Source organism: Neoarius graeffei, chromosome 10 (assembly GCF_027579695.1).
Source record: "Neoarius graeffei isolate fNeoGra1 chromosome 10, fNeoGra1.pri, whole genome shotgun sequence".
NCBI lineage: Eukaryota > Metazoa > Chordata > Actinopteri > Siluriformes > Ariidae > Neoarius > Neoarius graeffei.
Genome location: NC_083578.1, coordinates 7376332 through 7399597, shown reverse-complemented (window position 1 = coordinate 7399597; position 23266 = coordinate 7376332). Strand labels below are relative to the sequence as shown.

At 40.5% G+C, this 23266-nt stretch overlaps 1 protein-coding gene across 1 annotated transcript in view; it reads left to right on the top strand.

The window, feature by feature from the left end:
* Positions 1–23266, top strand: part of si:ch211-158d24.2 (multiple epidermal growth factor-like domains protein 9) — a 124186-nt gene that overhangs the window by 12915 nt on the left and 88005 nt on the right. The window contains exon 2 of the mRNA XM_060931179.1: positions 10864–11062. Within this exon, the coding sequence (XP_060787162.1) occupies positions 10864–11062 (199 nt within the window). The remainder of the gene's footprint in view (positions 1–10863; positions 11063–23266) is intronic.

Here is a 23266-nt window from a genome sequence, read left to right as displayed (position 1 = left end):
TGCCACTTATGTCATTGATTACAAAATATGGCATCAAATAGATACACATTATTGTTAAATTCTGTTGCTTTTCTATGTTAAATCTATTTAAAAAATGTGTTCTATAGCATCTTTAAATGTTAAAATCTCAACAGCTTCAGGGGGCTTGCAGCCCCCTTGACCCCTGCTGATAGTTTCTTACATTCCTCGATTTTTTTCAATTACTGCTGGGATCCCTGGCATATAGAGCGACTCCAGTTTCTTTATCCACGGCCTTGGGAAGATCATTGATAAAAATAGTGAAAAGCACAGGACCGACCAGGCTGCCCTGAGGCACACCGGAGGTCACGGGCAGAGGCTTAGAGACCGCACCGTCAGTTACCACTCTTTGTGTTCTTCCCCCAAGATAATCTCGAAACCACTCTAGCAGACACCCATCGATACCATACCATTTCAGCTTTTCGACCAGGATAGTATGGTCAACACAGTCAAAAGCTTTTGCGAAGTCCAGATATAAAATGTCCGATTGTTTGTTTTTGTCTAGAGCTTCACCGATTTTATGAAGTACGGACAGAAGTTGTGTGACGCACGAGCGACTGCGCACAAAGCCATGCTGGAGTGATGTTATTAGTCGCGAGATGTGATCATAAAGTCTGTTGCAAACACAGCGCTTCAAAACTTTACTTACAACTGGAAGCAAAGAGATAGGTCTATAATTTGCAGCAGGCTCCTTTGAGTCCTTCTTGTGAACAGGAGTGACATCGACACATTTCCAGTTTGAAGGAAAGCGCCCAGTTTTTAAGGAGCGATTAAATAAATCACAAAGACTTGGAGCTATTTGTGAGCTACACTCCTTTAGAATACGAGCAGGAATTCCATCAGGACCAGTGGCTTTTGTTACATCTAGATTTGATAGACAGCACGGGCGATTGTTGTAAGACAACGAGGGAGGCTCATCCTCCTCTAAAAATGACGAACATCGTGTAGGATGAATTGCGCTAGGCTTATGTTATAGCCGACCTTATAACATTGCTATTTCAGATCCGGAATCATAGAAATATATGTGCTCAACCCACTACAGTGCGAAATCATTCCGTTATAACTTTCCCCAGTTCGCCTAATGTGTGCGTGAGTTTTTCCCCCTCGTGACAGCGCGATGCAGCCCAGCCTCAGTGGACTTCAGTGGCATTTGGGAGCTCTGCGCTTTTCAATCTCAAAATGCAAGACGATTATTGGACAAATACTGCGAAAACGCCCGCCCACGGACTCCCAGCCTCACAGTGGGAGGGACATGGCAGTTTCCGCGAGGAGACTGCTGATTGGTGAAAGCGGCCGGATATTTTCTTTGATTGACAGCTCGTTTCAAATATATACAGGCAGCGGTGAATCTCAGTTCAGTCCCATGCGGATTCGCAAGTGCTGTGGTGCATTGTAAGAGCTCAGCTTACATTTCGATTTCATTCATTACATACGGTTTCTACCAGCTTTTTTAGTTTGTATATATTTTCATTGTAAATAAAGTGTAAATATAGTGTTGTCAAGTTTGCTATCTTAGTTCCAGAAATGTCGTTTATTTGAGTGACTGAACTTGAACTTGAGGGGGCTAGTCAGCTAGCAAGAAAGCTGCGCACGGATGCCAAGCATTGCTGATTTAATTTTGGCGAAGCCATTTGCCAGTCTTCCTTTCGAGGAAAAAATTACAATTAAAGAGCAGGGTAGACCAACGCCTCAAATTGACTTGGTGAAAAAGGTAGGGAATAATACTCGTTCCTTTCAGCTCTCCTGGTACGAGAAAGTGAATTGGCTAACAGCAAGTGACCCACATCAACAACAGTAAATAGGCTACTTTAGTAATATGTCATGGATGGACCAAAAATATAGAATCTATTTAAAATGTTTATGCTGAGTATATTATATTGGAATATATATTTTTCTGGATATGAATTAAACACAGCTACAATTTGGAAAACATTTTTAAACAAAAACACAGCCGAGAACATTTCACACTACAGACCTGGATTAAAAGTGAAGGGTTATCAAAATTGTCAATAAAACATTTCTCAGTCAAAATAAGTAAAATATAGGGAAAGTGTCATTGAATGAAATGTGTGGCACCCAGCTCTATGTTTGGCTCCCCAAGGTCAGTGCTTGTGCCTATTCCAGAACACTCTGCTGTTACTGCTGAGGTTCCTGACAAAGAGCTGCTTTCAATAATGATCAATTTTTAAACAACATGCCACAATTTTAAAATATAAAATGTTAAAATATACCCCCCCCCCCAACACCACCATCATGTATATTGGACAGTAGGCTAATGGGCCAAAAGAACCTGTTATTTCACAGTTTGTGACGCTGCCAACAATCAGCCAGATCAGAGGCAAGAGTATGGGCAAAATTGATGTGTTTTTTCTTTTTTCTTTTAAAATCTGGAACTATCGTAACCGACCAGCCTCCCCTGTTTGAAAGACTACCAGCCACCACTGATAAACAGTCACGCACTTCGTCAGCGGTTAGCGTTATTTCAGCTATTTTTTCATCCGATCTCAAGAGACATGAATAACCACAAAACGCTTTGTCTGAGCTGGGAGAAGTGAAAACGGAACAGAAATAGTTGTTAAACATTTCCGCTTTATCTGCGGGCTTACTAGCGCTTTGACCATTGTGAGTAATCACAGCGTCTGTATTTGAGCGATGGTGCTGAATTGCTTTGCGATAGCTCCAAAACAGTTTTGGGTTGTCCTGAAAAGATCCTTCAATCCTAGCCAAATAGTCACGATGTTTACATTTAACTAGGGTCTTGAGATCATTGCCAATATTTCGAAGTTTTTGTTTACATTCGGACGTTTTGTTTTTCCTAAAGTTTTTAGCGCTTGATATTTCTTCCGCATATGATACCTGACCTCACCGTCAATCCAAGGCGGAGTGTTTGTATCGCATATGATTTTAACTGGCACACACTCTTCTACCGCAGTTAGAAACAAATCTTTCCATTGAGTCCAGGAATTATCGACATCGTCCGATAGAGATAATTCAAGTGAGACCAGTTCCAGGTGTCTTCTGAGATCATCAAAATCGGCTTTATTGTAGTCGTACGTCTTACGGCACACAGTTTTGGATCGTGTAAATTTTAGTCTTATGAAGAACTCTATCAGATAGTGATCCGAGGGAAATCCGCTTTCAGCTGGAGTGTATGTTGTTACATCTTCAATAACCTCCGGAAAGTTACACAGCAACAGATCTAATTTGTTTCCCGCTATGTGAGTTGGTCCCTGAATGAATTGACGAAAGAAATTATCCTCCATAAGAGTACGAAACGCCTCGTCTACTGAAGATACGCCCGTGTTTGCTGGGGTAGATTCGTCCGCAGACCAGATGACAGAACGAAGATTGACGTCTCCGACGAGAATAAAACAAGCTGTCTCGGGTGACTCTTTCAAAGAGAGGTTGAGCTCGTGTAGATCCTCAGGCCCCGGTTCAGGATGATAAAATGTATAAAGAATAACCAGTGAATTATTGTCCTTGTAGAGCCCGATGACTATGAACTCAGCATTGTCTCTCTCTAGTTCTTGCCGGCATCGAGTCTTGATTTCGGGCTTAACTGCAATAAGTACGCCCCCGCCAGTTTTGTTTACTCTATCCTTGCGAAAGATAGTGTATCCTGTAAAAATCTCCAGAGATAAGACTGACTCATCCAGCCATGTTTCACTAATGCAAACCACGTCGTACGAATTTCGGTAGACCAACTCTTGCAGAATGGCTAGTTTTCATATTTTACGTGAATGGTTCTCTTCGAGTGGAATGAGAGGCTTGACACTTCTAGCATTTAAATATAGCATGTTTAAACCACGCTCAGAGTGAGCATTACAAGTTTCAAGTTTATTGTAGCCATATCAAAAGTATAAAAATACAGTTGCTAGGAATATACTTTGGTGTGCTCACAAATCCCAACAATACAACCCTGATTCCAAAAAAGTTGGGACAAAGTACAAATTGTAAATAAAAATGGAATGCAATAATTTACAAATCTCAAAAACTGATATTGTATTCACAATAGAACATAGACAACATATCAAATGTCAAAAGTGAGACATTTTGAAATTTCATGCCAAATATTGGCTCATTTGAAATTTCATGACAGCAACACATCTCAAAAAAGTTGGGACAGGGGCAATAAGAGGCTGGAAAAGTTAAAGGTGCAAAAAAGGAACAGCTGGAGGACCAAATTGCAACTCATTAGGTCAATTGGCAATAGGTCATTAACATGACTGGGTATAAAAAGAGCATCTTGGAGTGGCAGCGGCCCTCAGAAGTAAAGACAGGAAGAGGATCACCAATCCCCCTAATTCTGCACCGACAAATAGTGGAGCAATATCAGAAAGGAGTTCGACAGTGTAAAATTGCAAAGAGTTTGAACATATCATCATCTACAGTGCATAATATCATCAAAAGATTCAGAGAATCTGGAAGAATCTCTGTGCGTAAGGGTCAAGGGCGGAAAACCATACTGGGTGCCCGTGATCTTCGGGCCCTTAGACGGCACTGCATCACATACAGGCATGCTTCTGTATTGGAAATCACAAAATGGGCTCAGGAATATTTCCAGAGAACATTATCTGTGAACACAATTCACCGTGCCATCCTCCGTTGCCAGCTAAAACTCTATAGTTCAAAGAAGAAGCCGTATCTAAACACGATCCAGAAGCGCAGACGTCTTCTTTGGGCCAAGGCTCATTTAAAATGGACTGTGGCAAAGTGGAAAACTGTTCTGTGGTCAGACGAATCAAAATGTGAAGTTCTTTATGGAAATCAGGGACGCCGTGTCATTCAGACTAAAGAGGAGAAGGACGACCCAAGTTGTTATCGGCGCTCAGTTCAGAAGCCTACATCTCTGATGGTATGGGGTTGCATTAGTGCATGTGGCATGGGCAGCTTACACATCTGGAAAGACACCATCAATGCTGAAAGGTATATCCAGGTTCTAGAGCAACATATGCTCCCATCCAGACGACGTCTCTTTCAGGGAAGACCTTGCATTTTCCAACATGACAATGCCAAACCACATACTGCATCAATTACAGCATCATGGCTGTGTAGAAGAAGGGTCCGGGTACTGAACTGGCCAGCCTGCAGTCCAGATCTTTCACCCATAGAAAACATTTGGCGCATCATAAAACGGAAGATACGACAAAAAAGACCTAAGACAGTTGAGCAACTAGAATCCTACATTAGACAAGAATGGGTTAACATTCCTATCCCTAAACTTGAGCAACTTGTCTCCTCAGTCCCCAGACGTTTACAGACTGTTGTAAAGAGAAAAGGGGATGTCTCACAGTGGGAAACATGGCCTTGTCCCAACTTTTTTGAGATGTGTTGTTGTCATGAAATTTAAAATCACCTATTTTTTCTCTTTAAATGATACATTTTCTCAGTTTAAACATTTGATATGTCATCTATGTTCTATTCTGAATAAAATATGGAATTTTGAAACTTCCACATCATTGCATTCCATTTTTATTTACAATTTGTACTTTGTCCCAACTTTTTTGGAATCGGGGTTGTACAATCAGACCAAACAAAAAACTAAGGGGGGACAAGACAGAAAGACAAGGGGGCACATAATAACAGGGAATGACAACATACAAAAAAAAACATTGAAAAGTGCATTGGATATATAGAGTACAGCTGGTGGTACATTGTGCAAAATAAACAAGGGAGGTAGGTAGGCCAGGTAGTGGAGTAACTGTAAAGTGCTAGTGCATATTCAAGTAGCGGATGGCTTGTGGGTAGGTACTGTCCCTAAAACGTGAGGTGTTGCATGGGATGCTGCGGTACCTTCTCCCTGATGGTAGGAGTATGAATAGATGGTGTGCTGGATGAGTGTGGTCAGAGATGATGTTCTTGGCTTTCCTGGAAATTCTGGTGTTGTAATGTGAGCCCAAGGTGGGGAGACTATGGTCAATGATTTTGGAGGCCCTGCGTACCACCCTCTCCAGCTGTTGCTTATCTTGGCTGGTGGTACTGCCATACCAGACCAGGATGGAGAAGGTGAGCACGCTCTCGATAGTAGCACGGTAAAAGTGTAACATGCCTGCTTGACTGACCCCAAATTTCCTCAACTGTCGAAGGAAGTGTAATCTTTGGTGAGCTTTTGAAATGGTGAGACTGGTGTTCAGGGTCCATGACAGGGACTGATGAATGGTGGTGCCCCAAAAAACGAAAAGAGGAGACCCACTCCACTACCTGTAGTGGAGAAGGGCCAGGGTTGGGGCTCACGTCTCCTCCGAGCAAAAGCACGCCACTAGCGAATAACTTGAGAGCACGAGATCTTGAATTGAGTGACAGTGAATCCAAAATGGCCGATTGACGGCGGAGAGCCAAAGCGAAGTAGGCTTCCGATCCATATGGCAAATAGGTAGCATGTGACGGGCTGCCATATAAAACAGGACGTAGATGGTGTCTTTGCAGAGGATTTCTACATCTGGCTAAAACTGTTAACGCACACAATGCAAGACAAAGCGGAGCTAGGAAACTGGTTTTCGGCATTTTTTTGTGTTCAGTGTGTATCAGATTGGATCTGGATACAGCCGAAACATGACAGAGGCGCCGTTATTTTGTGTCAAAGGAGCGGCTTGTTTCTTTTGTCAACACGTCATGTTGACACCTGATATCTGAAACGTGTCACGTCTTTCTGTAACCTCTCATATAAACTGAACACAAAAAAATGCCGAAAATGCATTAGTGAAACATTGATGAGGTTTATATGAGAGGTTAAAGAAAGACGTGACACGTTTCAGATATCAGGTGTCAACATGACGTGTTGACAAAAGAAACAAGCCGCTCCTTTGACACAAAATAACGGCACCTCTGTCATGTTTCGGCTGTATCCAGATCCAATCTGATCCAGATATGAGCAGGAAGATGGCAGGATGAATAAAACCCAATACGACTGCGTACCTTCCTGTGTAGAGAAATCTTAGAATTTCAGAACATCTCTATAATGGACGGCAAATATGTATCGGATTGTTGGCATTTCAGTATCTCTTGCACAACACACGTTTTTCCTGCAAACACACGTTCTTCTTCGTGAGTTGAACTCAGTGAGTTGGTTGTCTGAGTCTGAGACGTCCCCACCTATCATCTACCACCAGCAGGTCGTCCTGGTCTTATCTTCTGGTCCCGTTGTGTTCCTCAGGTGGCACTGAGACGTGCAACGTCATCATCTCCATCATCATCTACTTACAACAACAAAAAGACAAAAATGTGAATTTTTGACATTTTCTGAAGTATCAGTTCACAATATTTGATGAATCGGTTCAGAATCTTGACTCTCATGTCATCATGATGATTACGTCTTTAAAAAAAAAACCTAGGATTGATCATTTTTATTGTACATCATAAAAATACATGGAAAAGGGTGGGGAAGGAAACATCGGTATAAATGCAGTGTATATTTTTATTTCCATTCAGTGACTTGTTACTTTATTTGCTAATTTTATCTGCTTGTTACTTCTCACTTTAGTTCTTACTTTATTTGTTACTTCATCAATTCATTTACTTGTTACTTAAATTCTTTGTTTACTTGTTTCTTGATCATTTCAACTACTTCTTAGTTTACTGCTTACCTTACGTGTTACTTAATTTCTTACTTTTCTTGTTACTTCTTGCTTTCTGCTACTTCTTACTTTATGTATCGCTTGTTATTTCTTACTTTCAACTATTTCTTACATTACATGCTACTTTACTCATTACTTAACTTCTTACTGTACATCTTACTTTTCTTGTTACTTCTTACTTTCAGCTACTTCTCACTTCTCTTCTTACTTTTCTTGTTGCTTCTTACTCTCAGCTACATTTTACTTTCTTACTTTCAGCTATGTTTTACTTTACTTCTTACTTTTCTTGTTACTTACTTTCAGCTACACTTTACTACTTGCTTCACTTCTTACTTATTAATTTTCATGTTACTTCTTACTTTCAGCAACTTCTTACTTTACTTCTTACTTGTTATTTTTTACTTTTAGCTATTTCTCACTTCTCTTCTTACTTTTCTTTTTGCTTCTTACTTTCAGCTACGTTTTACTTAATTTCTTACTTTCAGCTACATTTTACTTCTTATTTAACTTCTTACTTTTCTTATTTTCAGCGACGTTTTACTTTACTTCTTACCTCCCTTCTTCCTTTACTTCTTCCTTTATTTTACTTTCAGCTACTTCTCACTTCTCTTCTTACTTTTCTTGTTGCTTCTTACTTTCAGCTATTTTACTTTTTACTTTCAGCTATAGTTTACTTTCTTACTTTCAGCTATGTCTTACTTCTTACTTTTCTTGTTACTTTTTACTTTCAGCAGTTTTACTTATTTTTTATGTTCAGCTATTTCTCACTTCTCTGCTTACTTTTCTTTTTGCTTCTTACTTTCAGCTATATTTTACTTCGTATTTTTCTCGTTGTTTGATAATTTCAGCTCCATCTTACTCTATATCTTAACATGTTGACTGACTTGCTACCTTCACCTTATTATTACTTTTTGTTTCTTTACTTTTCTTGTTGCTTCTTACTTTCCGCTGTTTGTTGCTTTACTGCTTTACTGCTTACTTTCAGCTATGTGTTACTGTCAGGAAATACATTAAAATACTAAAATACTTTATCATAATATTGATATTTAGCCAGGTCACGATTATGAAATTTTGTCTTATGGTTAAATTGTACATTTAATTACGATTTCCATTTAAATTGTAATTTTGTTGATGTTATACAATGTTTATAGTCCAGTCATAACAGTGGAACAATAATGCACATACACAATAACGTATCAGCACTAAAATTCAATTTGTTTGTCTTTTAAATGTACAAAAAAAAGCAAAATAAAGGTACGGCACAAATACTGAGTTAAATAAATCAACCACATCTAGTAATGAAATGCACAGCGAGTACTTAATCACAGGAGAGCGTTTAGGTTACAGATCCAGGCTTAATGTTTCAGGATAAAACAGTTCACAGATCAAAGCCTTTCACTGAAGAATAACGAATAAAACACAAAGGTTCAGGGAAACTAATTGAGAATGAATGTCATATGAATAAATTTCTTTCTATGGAAATGTGATTGTGGGATCTAACCTCACATAATCACATAATCACGATAATCTCGGATAACTGGTCTCCGTGAGAGCGCTATGTAATAACGGCGAACTGTTTTCTCGCCACTCAGTTGCACAATCTGTGACAAATTGTTACATTTGTGCCTGAATTACACCAGAACAAAACAGTACGAGCCGCTAACACGCCTCGTAAACGCTCACACCGTCATGTTATTCATGTTATCAGGGTTTCCCCTCCTTCTCATTTACACACACGTGTGTGTAAGCCGTCAAACAGCAAGCTGTAAGAAGCTTAACCGGGCTTTCCATGACCCCCTGAGAACCTGGAGGTGTTTATACAGACAGTCTTCGCCTGTGTGTGTGTGTGTGTGTGTGTGTGTGTGTGTGTGTGTGTGTGTGTGTGTGTGTGTGTGCGCATGAGTGTGTACACAGTGGTGCATACAAATGATGTTTTGTTCAGCAGGCACCCTTTCATGTCACGTCCTATCATAGAGTGAGGTGCATTGTGGGAAATGTGCTGCTGATTGAGAAACAGGAAACGCAAAACTGTCATCAACCTGCATTTTCTTTGGTTTTTATTCTCACTTATGATTTTTATTACAATTTGAAATTTTGCAATTATTGCTTATATTACAAAAAATTGCATATAAAATTTTATACACAATAAAAAAAAACATTTTAGCAAATAAAAATATATTCAATACAAGCTAATATAAGCTAAAACTAATACTCGTAAAAAAATAATAAATCAGTGAAACGAATACATGACCACTAAACCTGTTTCCAAACACTTTTTTTAAATTTATATTTAAAATCTTTTTCCTATTTATTATTTATTGGCAGATAATTTTTCTCATTTTGAGAATTTATTTCTAGACACATCCGTACGCATCTGTAAATAAAATTTCGTAAAATTAGTAAAAATTAAATATTTAAATTGCAACATCAATAATTTAATCAACATATTTCTCAAGTGGGCAGCACGGTGGTAGGTGGTATAGTGGTTAGCGCTGTCGCCTCACAGCAAGAAGGTCCGGGTTCGAGCCCCGTGGCCGGCGAGGGCCTTTCTGTGCGGAGTTTGCATGTTCTCCCCGTGTCCGCGTGGGTTTCCTCCGGGTGCTCCGGTTTCCCCCACAGTCCAAAGACATGCAGGTTAGGTTAACTGGTGACTCTAAATTGAGCGTAGGTGTGAATGTGAGTGTGAATGGTTGTCTGTGTCTATGTGTCAGCCCTGTGATGACCTGGCGACTTGTCCAGTGTGTACCCCGCCTTTCGCCCGTAGTCAGCTGGGATAGGCTCCAGCTCGCCTGCGACCCTGTAGAAGGATAAAGCGGCTAGAGATGATGATGATGATGATGAGATGAGATATTTCTCAAGGTTTTTTTTTGTTGACAATTTTGGCATTTTTTGATTTCAAGTATGAACTCAAAAAGTTTTTTTTAAGTAAAAATTAACTTGAGGAAAAATCCAAGTAGTAAATTAACAATATCAAACAAAAATACTGAAATCATTAAAATTTAATTATCTGATTTGCATATTCATGAATATGAAATGCAGATTTAAAATGGTTTTAAAAAAAAGTTAAATAAATAAAAATTAAATAAATGAATACATGACTTGTGTTTTACTAATCACCAATTATTATTATTATTATTATTATTATTATTATTATTATTATTATAAAAAAGGTACATAAAAAGTAATGCTTTTTTGCTGCTTCTACCTTTTTAAAAAAATTCTTTTTGTCTTTCTCTGTCTCACACACATTCACATTCATACACATGCACAGAGCTGGTGTGTAACTGCAGCACGGAGGGTGTGTCGGACCCGGACGAGTGTGATCGTGACACGGGACAGTGTGTGTGTTTGGCGGGATACACAGGGCTCCAGTGCGAGGAGTGTGAGGAAGACCACTTCAGCAACGGCACAGTCGGCTGCCTGCCCTGCGGATGTGACTCATTCGGCGCTGTCAGCCCTGAATGTGACAGGTGAGATGCATTCTGGGTAACAATTGATAGTTTGTTTAATATAAGCTACTTTAGGAGGACTATATGAGTTTTGTCCTTAATCTTAGCTTGTGACTCATATATAGTCTTAAACCGTGTCCCACTGTTTTTATATATATATATATATATATATATATATGTGTGTGTGTGTGTGTGTGTGTACGTGTGTGTGTGTGTGTGTGTGTAGGTGTGTGTAGGAGTTTGCTTTTGATTCTGCATTGGTTTAGTTTCAGAGGAACAAATGTATCCTGACGTGTGGGAGGGAAACTTGTTAGTTCTCATATTTATACGCACCACAAGTCACAGCGAAAAATAGAGAAAGAAACAAGGAAAAAAACACTCATTCATTCACTCATTCGTTCATTTCTTCATTTATTTATGCCACTCCTAATCATAAACAACCTTTTCTTTCTCAATATGGTGGTGTGAACACGCACTGTACTGAAATATCACCCACAATGTTAACAAAATTAGCTAAATTAATGACACAAATGACACAAAAAATACTTTTCTGATTAAAATCTTAATCAGTAACTTAAACGTCACCATTTTGACCATTTTTTTCTTTGTGATAACGAAGAAATGTCGGTGAAGCCAAATGTGCGTTGAATGGCTTGTTGGTGTCATTGTTTCTTAGCACAGAGGGTGCACAAACTTTTACATCCAGCTCTCTGTGACTGATTGAAGTGAATTATGTTTATTTTTCGAATCATTAAATATCAGCTAGCTTTGCAGAAGCTACCTCATTAGAATTAGCTTCATTTGTGATGGCTTTGCTAGCAACGATTAACTTTAGCCAAACATAAATGTTATGCTAGCGAATAAATAAAGTACTAAATACTTTGATATTTCTAATTATTACTGAAGGAGCTAAACAAACAATTTATATCTCACTATATAAAATTAAGCAGTCACTAAACGGTATGTTATTTGAGTAGCTAAACATAGCTTAGCTATCAATATTAACATTGTAGTGTAGATGAGGTGCTTCAGTTACCTTTTAATTAGCGATGATTGTTATTACAAGATAGCTAGTTTGGATATGTAGGTAGCGTTTAGCTCATGAAAAAATAAAGTTACCTTATTTAATATCTTATTTTATTTGGTACTTAATTTTATCTACCTAGATATTTATGTTATTTATGTTTAGCTACTTCTGTAAAATAGCTAGCAAGCTATCGTAACATGGTAATGTAGTTGAGGTCCTATGGTTAACAATGAATGTTGCTACGGTGTTACTACAAGATAGTAGCTAGGTGACTTAGGTGGTAATTAGCTAGTGAAATAATACGCCTCATGTATTTTGAATAGATAGATATGAGCTATGTTTAGATACTTCAGTAACCTAACTCGCTAGCTAGCTATCTTAACACTGTGACATAAGGTAATATGCTTCAGTTAGCGATCAGTGATAATTGTTACCTCAAGATAGCTAGCCAGCTAGGTTATTTAGGTGGTATTTAGCTAGTGAAATAATCATATGCTTTAAATAGGTAGATATGAGCTATGCTTAGATACTTCAATAATCTAGCTAGCTAGCTATCTGAACACTGTGACATAGATAATGCGCTTCACTTAGTGATCAGTGATAATCGTTACTTCAAGATTGCTAGCTAGCTAGGTTATTTAGGTGGTATTTAGCTAGTGAAATAATCATATGTTTTAAATAGATAGATATGAGCTATGTTTAGATACTTCAGTAATCTAACTTGCTAGCTAACTATCTAAACACTGTGACAATATGCTTCAGTTAACGATTGATGATAATTGTTACCTCAAGATAGCTAGCTACCTAGGTTATTTAGGCAGTATTTAGCTAGTGAAATAATCATATATTTTAAATAGATAGATATGAGCTATGTTTAGATACTTCAGTAATTTAACTAACTAGCTAGCTAGCTATCTGAACCCTGTGACATAGATAATGCGCTTCAGTTAGCGATCAGTGATAATTGTTACCTCAAGATAGCTAGCTAGCGGCATTTAGTGAGTGAAATAATCATATATTTTAAATAGACAGATACCGTATAAGCTATGTTTAGATACTTCACTAATCTAACTAGCTAGCTAGCTAGCTGAACACTGTGACATAGATAATGTGCTTCAGTTAGCGATCAGTGATAATTGTGACCTCAAGATAGCTAGCTAGCGGCATTTAGTGAGTGAAATAATCATATATTTTAAATAGACAGATACCGTATAAGCTATGTTTAGATACTTCACTAATCTAACTAGCTAGCTAGCTAGCTGAACACTGTGACATAGATAATGTGCTTCAGTTAGCGATCAGTGATAATTGTTACCTCAAGATAGCTAGCTAGCGGCATTTAGCTAGTGAAATAATCATATATTTTAAATAGATAGATATGAGCTATGTTTAGATACTTCACTAATCTAACTAGCTATCTATCTATCTGAACACTGTGATATAGATAATGCGCTTCAGTTAGCGATCAGTGATAATTGTTACCTTAAGATAGCTAGCTAGCTAGGTTATTTAGGCGGTATTTAGCTAGTGAAATACGTACCTAAAGAATTTATAATTTTTTTTTTTTAGTGCAACACTATAAGAAGACGAATTGGCTGATTAGCAGTATGCGAGATGGAGAACATTTGGCCTATGAGTTATCTACTTAGCAGTATGCTACAGAAAGCTATGAATAATATGCTAAAGTGGTAAAGCTAGCAGAAGGGGAATAGGAATTAACCCGTTAGCATTATGCTACATGAAGATGTTCTCTATAAATTAGCCTCTTAGCGCTATGCTTGATCGTTTCTGCCTGAATATCTGCTTGTAAAGGAATAAGCAGCCAGGGGTAGGGGCAGGGGCAGGGTGGGGGGTGGGGGACTTCCTGTTTCCAAACTAGTCCTTACAGAAAGGAGGATTATGCGATTGCGACAGTGGGAGAGAGTCACACGTACACACACGCACAGAGCTCTAGTCATTGTGTAACACTGACCTAGTTAATATGCAGCTGATGCCTTTGGCTCTTTGAAATGCCATTATAGCCACACACACACACACACACACACACACACACACACACACAGGGGTTAAATTGGGCCGGGGCTGTCCGGGGCTGAGCCCCGGCACATAAGCTCGGAGCGGATGGCATATGATCACGCACACATCAAAAGCAACAAACCCTTTTCACGATTTTCAGTTCTGAATAATTAAATATCGTTTTATTAATCAATAAACCCATGACTTTTATGAGATAGATCATAGTTTTCCTGATAACAAGACGACCTGTCAAAGCTATTTAGAACAGAACTTGCGATCAGAGATTCTGGTTTCTGGAACACTGCGTGGGTTGCCAATTCCGCTTTTTATAAGCGACTTTGGGGTTTCTTTTTTTGTGAGCTCGCTTTAAAAAAAAATCAGAAGTCGTGGTTTGCGGGTTTTTGGGCTTGTGTTTCAGCGTTGTGACTTGTTTATAATTTTCTCCGTACACCGTCTCCCCTTTTACCTGCATACGATCCTAATCCATCAGAGGTGCTTGAACGAACTGTCTGTGCATTTGGCGAGTTCAATTTCCAGGGGAAAAAATAATACTGATCTAAATATGTTGTGTTTTTATTTTTAGACAGTATGTGTTTAGCAAAACACATACTGTCTAAAAATAAAAACACAACATATTTAGATCAGTATTATTTTTTCCGCTCTTCAGTATTATTTGATATTTTGTTTTTAATAATAAAAAATATGATAATGATTATGTTCACTGTATTGTTAATATTATTAGTGTTTTATTATTTATTGTTAATATTTAATTTAATGTTAATTTAGGGCGGCACGGTGGTGTAGTGGTTAGCGCTGTCGCCTCACAGCAAGAAGGTCCTGGGTTCGAGCCCCGGGGCTGGCGAGGGCCTTTCTGTGTGGAGTTTGCATGTTCTCCCCGTGTCCGCGTGGGTTTCCTCCGGGTGCTCCGTTTTCCCCCACAGTCCAAAGACATGCAGGTTAGGTTAACTGGTGACTCTAAATTGAGCGTAGGTGTGAATGTGAGTGTGAATGATTGTCTGTGTCTATGTGTCAGCCCTGTGATGACCTGGCGACTTGTCCAGGGTGTACCCCGCCTTTCGCCCATAGTCAGCTGGGATAGGATCCAGCTCGCCTGCGACCCTGTAGAAGGATAAAGCGGCTAGAGATAATGAGATGAGATATTAATTTATTATTATTTATTGTTAATATTATTAGTGTATTATTAGTGTAATTATTATTGTTATTATGTATTCAATTATTTATTTGGCATGTGGTGCTTTTTGTATTGTCTAGAACATACATAAGATGAGCATATTATAGCAGCAAAATAGAAGCACAATCATTTGAATGCAGCAAAAGTTTTGCTGCATTCAAATGATTGTGCTTCTATTTTGCTGCTATAATATGCTCATCTTATGTATGTTCTAGACAATACAAAAAGCACCACATGCCAAATAAATAATTGAATACATAATAACAATAATAATAAATGCTTCCAATGTTATAGTGTTGTTTGTATTTGGTTGCATTCACTGCATGAATATATTTGATTGACAATTTGACTGACAGTGTTTTGGCATATTTAACATTTATCCTCCAAAATAAATCAACTGTTTTGGTTTAAGATTGTGCAAGCCTTCAAATTTTCTCACTGAACATTTCTCCTTCACATTTTTCACCTGTAGGCATGTGACAAGATTTAACATGATATTGCTCAACCTACCTCTGTAAAGTCAGCTAACAACTTATTAAAATGCACCAGAATTCAGCAAATAACATGTATGATAATAAAAAACTTCTGGGGGAGGACCCCCAGACCCCCCACTAATCATTTCCTTCAAACCAATGTACAACAACCTGTACAATCTGTTACATTGGCCAACCAATCTACATTCAAACTGCCATAATGTGTAGGGGGGCACTACAAGACACACATAGGCCTACAACACAGAGATAAGGTGTATATCTCTGTGCAATATGATATGGTTATCAAATTAGAGGGTTATTTTCCAAAAAGTATATTGGGGCAGGGCGGCGGGGGCAGGGGCGGGTACGAGGCAGAGCCCCCCCACATAACCAATCTCAATTTAACCCCTGCACACACACACACACACACACACACACACACACGGAGGCCGAGTGAAGACCACGTCACAGGCTGTGGTTACAAAACTATTTTTGGTTTGGATTGTTTGATTTAATATTTGACCATGAACAAAATAAATAAGTTATGCTGCTGAATTCTGGATTCTGATTGGTCAGAAGGTGTTGATTAGTTTTCTATGACAGCAGCTCTGATATTAGTGCAGGTGCAAATCACAGGTTTATATTAACGCGCTCGTTAAAATGCATTTTCGTTTGTATTGGTTTTTTTTTTGTTTTGTGTGTGTGTGTGTGTGTGTGTGTGTGTGTGTGTGTGTGTACGATCGATACAGCCGTCTGTGCAGTGTGTGAGATGGAAAAGCACGGCAGCTGAATAATGCACACACTTGCCGCTTTAACCCGTGGCTCATACTGCGCTGTTGATTCGTGTTAATGAATAATTGATTCGTTCTCCTGATTCGTTCGGACTCCAATACAGAGTTTTTATTTCATCAGTTACGAACACAATCCTGTCAGATTATTATTATTATTATCCATCCATCCATCCATTATCTCATCTCATCTCATTATCTGTAGCCGTTTTATCCTGTTCTACAGGGTCGCAGGCGAGCTGGAGCCTATCCCAGCTGACTACGGGCGAAAGGCGGGGTACACCCTGGACAAGTCGCCAGGTCATCACAGGGCTGACACATATGCCCCTTTTCCACCAAAGCAGTTCCAGGGCTGGTTCGGGGCCAGTGCTTAGTTTGGAACCGGGTTTTCTGTTTCCACTGACAAAGAACTGGCTCTGGGGCCAGAAAAACCGGTTCCAGGCTAGCACCAACTCTCTGCTGGGCCAGAGGAAAGAACCGCTTACGTCAGCAGGGGGCGGAGTTGTTAAGACCAACAACAATAACAAGACCGCGAAAGATCGCCATTTTTAAGCGACGAGAAGCCGCAGCTGTACAAACGCGAAGTCATCCGTTATTATTATTATTGTTGTTGTTGCTGCTGCTGCTTCTTCCGTGTTGTTTTTGCTTCGATATTCGCGCCAAGGTTTATGCAAACGTAGCGACGTAACTGACGTACACAGCGACGTAATGACGTGGCTTCCCTTAGCACCGCGAGCTATGGAAAAGCAAACTGGTTCTCAGCTGGCTCGCAAGTTGAACGAGTTGTGAACCAGCACCAGCACCGGCCCCGAACCAGCCCTGGAACTGATTTGGTGGAAAAGGGGTAATAGACACAGACAACCATTCACATTCACACCTACGGTCAATTTAGAGTCACCAGTTAACCTAACCTGCATGTCTTTGGACTGTGGGGGAAACCGGAGCACCCGGAGGAAACCCACGCGGACACGGGGAGAACATGCAAACTCCGCACAGAAAGGCCCTCGCCGGCTGCTGGAATTGAACCCAGAACCTTCTTGCTGTGAGGCGACAGCGCTAACCCCTACACCACCGTGCTGCCCTATTATTATTATTATTATTATTGTTTCTCAAACTATACTCAGCATCAACATTAACCGTCACATAAAAGTTCAAACTGTGTTCTGATTGGCTGAAAGCAGAACAGACGATAACACATACCTGAACACGGAGAGGAGTCAATATCAGGAAGGCTTCATAATTCAGAAGATGAATCGTTTCTGTTTTGTCCGAGGAGCTGTGTTTTTTTTCTGAAATGTAAAACATACATGATTGATGATTTTCTGTTGGTCTAAAATATCAAGAAAGAGTGAGAGAACAACCGATTATAGCTCCTGTAACGGGTAAAAAAAAGTACAATCTGTCCTGCGTTAATACTGTAAGTGAATCATTTTATCATCCTGTTCTATCAGAGGAATCTTCTTCACACACATCAGGGGAAAATAATCAACTCCAGGCAGGGTGATAACATTAACTTCGCTTCATCACGTCACTTTGTCGCTGATTATTTTGCTGTTAAAATTAGTGACTCGCCATCACTGGAGTCGTTTCACACTGCGATGTGTCGTCTGCAAGTGAGTCGACTCTTTGAATCAGCTATTTTAGGTGAAAGTTCAAAGCCAAATCATGTACAGCAGATAAAAATACGAGTTTAGTGTCAGTTAAGGAAAGAAGAAGAAGCACTAGATAAAATATTGCAAGGTTTGGAAAAGGGGGGAAAAGGGGGAATGAATCATTTGATAGCCAAATGAGTCGACTCTTATGGATGAGCTGAGTCAAATGATTTGACTCTCTAAACAGAGTCGGAATTCCCATCAGGACAAAATACAAATAAAAGCAACGTCTCAGTGTCTGTTTTATCTGTGAGTGAGTTCTTTCTGAAAGGGACAGAGGATTACACAGATGAATGAGACGTGTGTGTGTGTGTGTGTGTGTGTGTGTGTGTGTGTGTGTGTGTGTGTGTGGTGTCTTGTTCCTCTGCTACAAAGCCACATGGCTGTCTCTGTTTACACCAAATGCAACAGATTTACAGTAATGAAGGGTGTGTTTCATCAGGACACACGCACGCACGCACGCACAAAGCGAGACAGACGAATGTCCTATGTGGGGCATAATGTTGAGTCAGGGTGTTCATAGGGGACTAATCAATCATTATCTCAACATAATCCTGTCTCTCTCTCTCTCTCTCTCTCTCTCTCTCTCTCTCTCTCTCTCTCTGTGTGTGTGTGAGAGTGAGTGGAGAAAAGCCTCCCACACCATTCCTAAGTCAAGACCGATTACTAGTCTGGGTTTTATACAGGAGTCTGTGTGTGTGTGTCTGTGTGTGTGAGAGAGAGATGCCCCACAGAGCTAGTCACTGTCTGCCTGGAGCTGTCTGTCTCTCTCTGTCTGTCTCTGTATGCATCACTCTCTGTCTCTCTCTCTTTCTGTCTCTTTTTCCTTCTGTCTGTCTCTCTTACTCTCCTGTCTTTCTCTCTCTGTCTGTCTCTCTGACACATCTATCTATCTATCTATCTATCTATCTATCTATCTATCTATCTATCTATCTATCTATCTATCTATCTATCTATCTATCTCATTGCATCTGTCTCTGATTCTCTCTCTCTCTGACTCTCCTGTCTCTCTTTCTCTCTCTCTTTCTGTCTATCTCTCTGATTCTCTCTCTGTCTATCTCTTTCTGTCTGTCTGTCTCTCTCGCTCTCCCACTGTCTCTCTCTGTTTCTGTCTGTCTGTCTGTCTGTCTGTCTGTCTGTCTATCTCTCTCCCTCTGTCTCTTTCTGTCTGTCTGTCTCTCTCTCTCCCTGTCTCTCTCTGTCTCTCTTTGTCTCTGTCTGTCTCTCTCCCTCTGTCTCTTTCTGTCTGTCTCTCTCTCTGTCTCTCTTTGTCTCTGTCTGTCTCTCTCCCTCTGTCTCTCTTTGTCTCTGTCTGTCTGTCTCTGTCACTTTCTGTCTGTCTGTCTCTCTCTGTCTCTTTGTAAAGGATGCAGCCAGTACATTATTGAAATGTCCTTAATCTTCAAAATTCCATTGTTCATGTAGTCCATCACCATTCCATAATGGGGTGTAGGTGGGTGGGTGAGTGTGTGTGTGAGAGAGAGAGTGTTTGTGTGTGTGTGAGAGAGAGAGGGGGGGTAGAGAAAGAGAGAGGTCCTTAATCCTTAAGTCCTTAATCTCCAAATTAGAGGGCTGCAACGGGACGGGACTCCCACGGGACCCGCGAGATGCGGCGCAAAAGCATGCGGCGCGGGTCATTATTTGACAGCCTCCTGCGGGAGCGGGCGGGAATGGAGAGGTGTAGTCGCGGGAGCGGGCATAAGCATGTTCTCTGGAGTCCCGCAATGTAAATACATTTCACAAAATTATTCACTGTGTATTTGAAAAGTGTTTTTTTTTAACTGGGGAAGATATGTAGTAATTAGGTGATGAGCTAACTTCGGGTGTTTGAGCTACAAGGGGTAGTTCACACCGCCTGCTCTGTGAACTCTCAAGGGATCTGCTCTCGCGGCACACAGCGACTGCGAGATATTTTCAATTTATGCCCTGAAAGGGAGATTGCGCGTGCGCCTTGTCGTAAAGGTCTGTCGTTCATTGACTGTCCTGCCGTTAAGTTAGTGAAGTTATTTGCTTCATTTATTTAGGCCCACACAGACTGGACTAAAATGCAATCAGGCACTACACGCCACTCGGAGATACCACTGGACACAGAGATACAGGACTGTTTAAAAGTCAAGCTGGACGGCGAAGGATCACACGGCCCAAAAGATGTTCTACTCTGGTGGAAGAAGCATTGCCATGAATTTCCTACTCTAAGCAAATTGGCACGTCACGTGCTTTGCGTTCCAGCATCAAGCGCACCATCGGAACGCGCTTTCAGTATCTGTGGCCGCATTCTGGAGCAGCGATGCAGTCTACTGAAGCCCACATCGGTGAACAACATTCTTTTCCTCCATGGGCATGTGTAGAAGCACAAGACACCCTCGGGAATATCAGATGCAATTATTTTCGTTTTATTAAAATGATAGGCAAGCTGTTAAAAGATGTAAACTTCTTTTGAAATTCCCTTTTCAATTCATCATGGGCATGTTTAGTAGCCAACACAGCCCCGCATAGTTTATACCTGCATTTTCGTTATTTTTCCATACTTATTTTTAATTTATTTAAGCACCTTCATTTATTAGGCTACTGATTTTTTTTTCAGTTTGTATTTTAAGGCTGTTGGCCAAGCTTTTCTAAATGACTCAAGCTGAGTCTACATCATGTAAACGCGTTTTGAGTGAGAATAAATGCACATTAAACAAATTGCAGTTGCTGTTTATTTTACTGGTTTTACTTTCTATAAATGCATTGTGCAATCAGTGCACATATTGTGAGGGAATCTCTGGCAGGCTAGAACGGAAGCACAACGAGCGTTTCGGGGAAATTACGGGATTTTAGCGGGGCGGGAGCGGGAGAAACCATAATATATGCGGGCGGGAGCGGGACGAAATATTAAATATTTCTGCGGGTGCGGGCGGGAGCGGGAAACAAACTAGCGGGAGTAAGCGGGAGCAGGAGGGAAAATCAGTCCCGCGCAGACCTCTACTCCAAATGTCCATTGTTCATCATAATCATATGAGAAAGAAAGTCCTACTTGTTGCTGGCTTCTCCAAAGTCTTCATAGAAAGGTGGTGTGCAGAGGTATGGAACCCAAACTACAATAAACAACACAGCATTATAACAAAACAACTCAATACACTTTTTTTTTGATGATATGCTCTATGAACACAAGTAATCCTTTGTGTAGTTCATGACTGTAAATCGTCTCCCATCTTTGTTTTTAGGAAAATCTACTCCTCGTATTTGTACTGGACCTTTTTGGACAATTGAACACCTCTCTGAGGGCGTATTCACACCTACATTGTTTGGTCCGGACCAAACGACCAAACAAACCAAATTTCCCTTGGTCCGGACCTTTTGGGTTGGTCTGAATACAAACCACCGAACTATGGTCCGGACCAAACAAGCGGACCAAGACCGAGCCGCAAGATCGGACTCGGTCCGGACCAAAGGAACTCTGGTGCGGACCTTTTGGAGGTGTGAAAGCAGACCGGACCTAATCTGACAGTTTTGCTTTTTTTGTACCTCGGGAGCTTCCGTCGTTTGTCGAGCGTTATGGGAAACAGAGTCTTGACACTCCACCGCAAAGTGCAAACACTGTTTCGGTTGTCAAGGGAACCTTACAACGGTCGTTCAGTCATTCAGACCAGTGGTAGGCTAGACTACAGAGTACAAAAAATGAGTAGGGGTCAAACGTGGGCCGAGGAAGAAACGCGTACGCTTGTGGATATATGGGCAGATGTCCACATATCTGAGCTTTTGGAGAGAACACACAAAAATGGCGACGTGTTTGCTGTATTCAGTGAGAAAATGAAGGAGAAGGGGTTCACGCGCTCCCCAGAACAATGTCGGCTAAAAGTGAAGAAACTCCGTCAGACCTACATTAAAATCAGGGACATTCTTTCAAAAAGTGGCGGTACTAGCGACGCAAAAAAGAAATTCATCTATTACGATGGATAAGGCGAATATCCCGACACGTACCTCCTCCGTCTTGCGTGAAGAGCCAGAACTGTCACAACATGATGTGCGCTCATCAGCGCTATCCTCCGTAGCCGCCTTGCCCTTTGTCGTCGTCGTTGATAAATTACTTGTACAACAGCATAGTAATCGCACAATTGTGAAAACAGTAAAAACTGGAAAAAACATATAGCTTTGATGACATTAAAAAGAATAACAGCACGGAAAGCCTCCGTGACTACTTTTGAACTTAACGCTTTGTGCGCGTGTCGTCTCTGACCAATAGCTGAACGACCTCAGGGCTTTGTTGACAGATTTTGGTCCGCTTACTAAAATGTACAGTGTGAAAGCGAACCGCACCAAAATGAAAAAATAAAAAAAACATTTGGTTCGGACCAAAGCAAGTGAACTATCGAACTATCCTGGTCTGAATACACCCTGAGTCTGACAACGTTGCTGGCCACAGTGCCGGATCATCACTTAATATGACTGTGGCAGCGGTCACAGATCGATGCTTGACCACGCCTCCGCTGCCACAATGACATTGTCTCCACTTTGATTGCTGCTGGTAAATGACTGTTGTGGCCTACTCACCACCAAATCGTCGTTATCTTCTTCGTCAATGTCATCAGTATCCACCACAGTCTCCTCTATCCCAGCTTCCACCTCTTCTACCTCCTCCACACGAACACATTCCTCAGCAGAGTCAACAGCGGAGGTTGAGGCTGTAGCAGACTTAGGCAATTTGAAAAATGTAGTTAGTTTCAGAAGTGCAGCTGCATTCTTTTTGCTTTGTGCCCTTTTTTTTTCGTTTAGCGCAACCACTCTCATAACTGCGCTTCATTTTGTTTACAGTTCCCTCTGCTTTGGTTTGAATTTCCGTCGCGCACCTGTCTACGTCGTCAGATCATGGACTAGTCCAATGTAAAACAACCGGGGTGTGTGTGTGTGTGTGTGCTGGGACAAATACTATATACTAGTGCTGTCAAAAATGTCGCGTTATTAACGCGTTAACTTGACTCAATTTTAACGGCGATAATTTTTTTATCGCGAGATTAACGCTCTGTGACATGATGTAGGTTTTTCATAAGCTTTTGAAACTGCCAGGAACTTGCAACAGAGACTTTGCTTAGAAAAC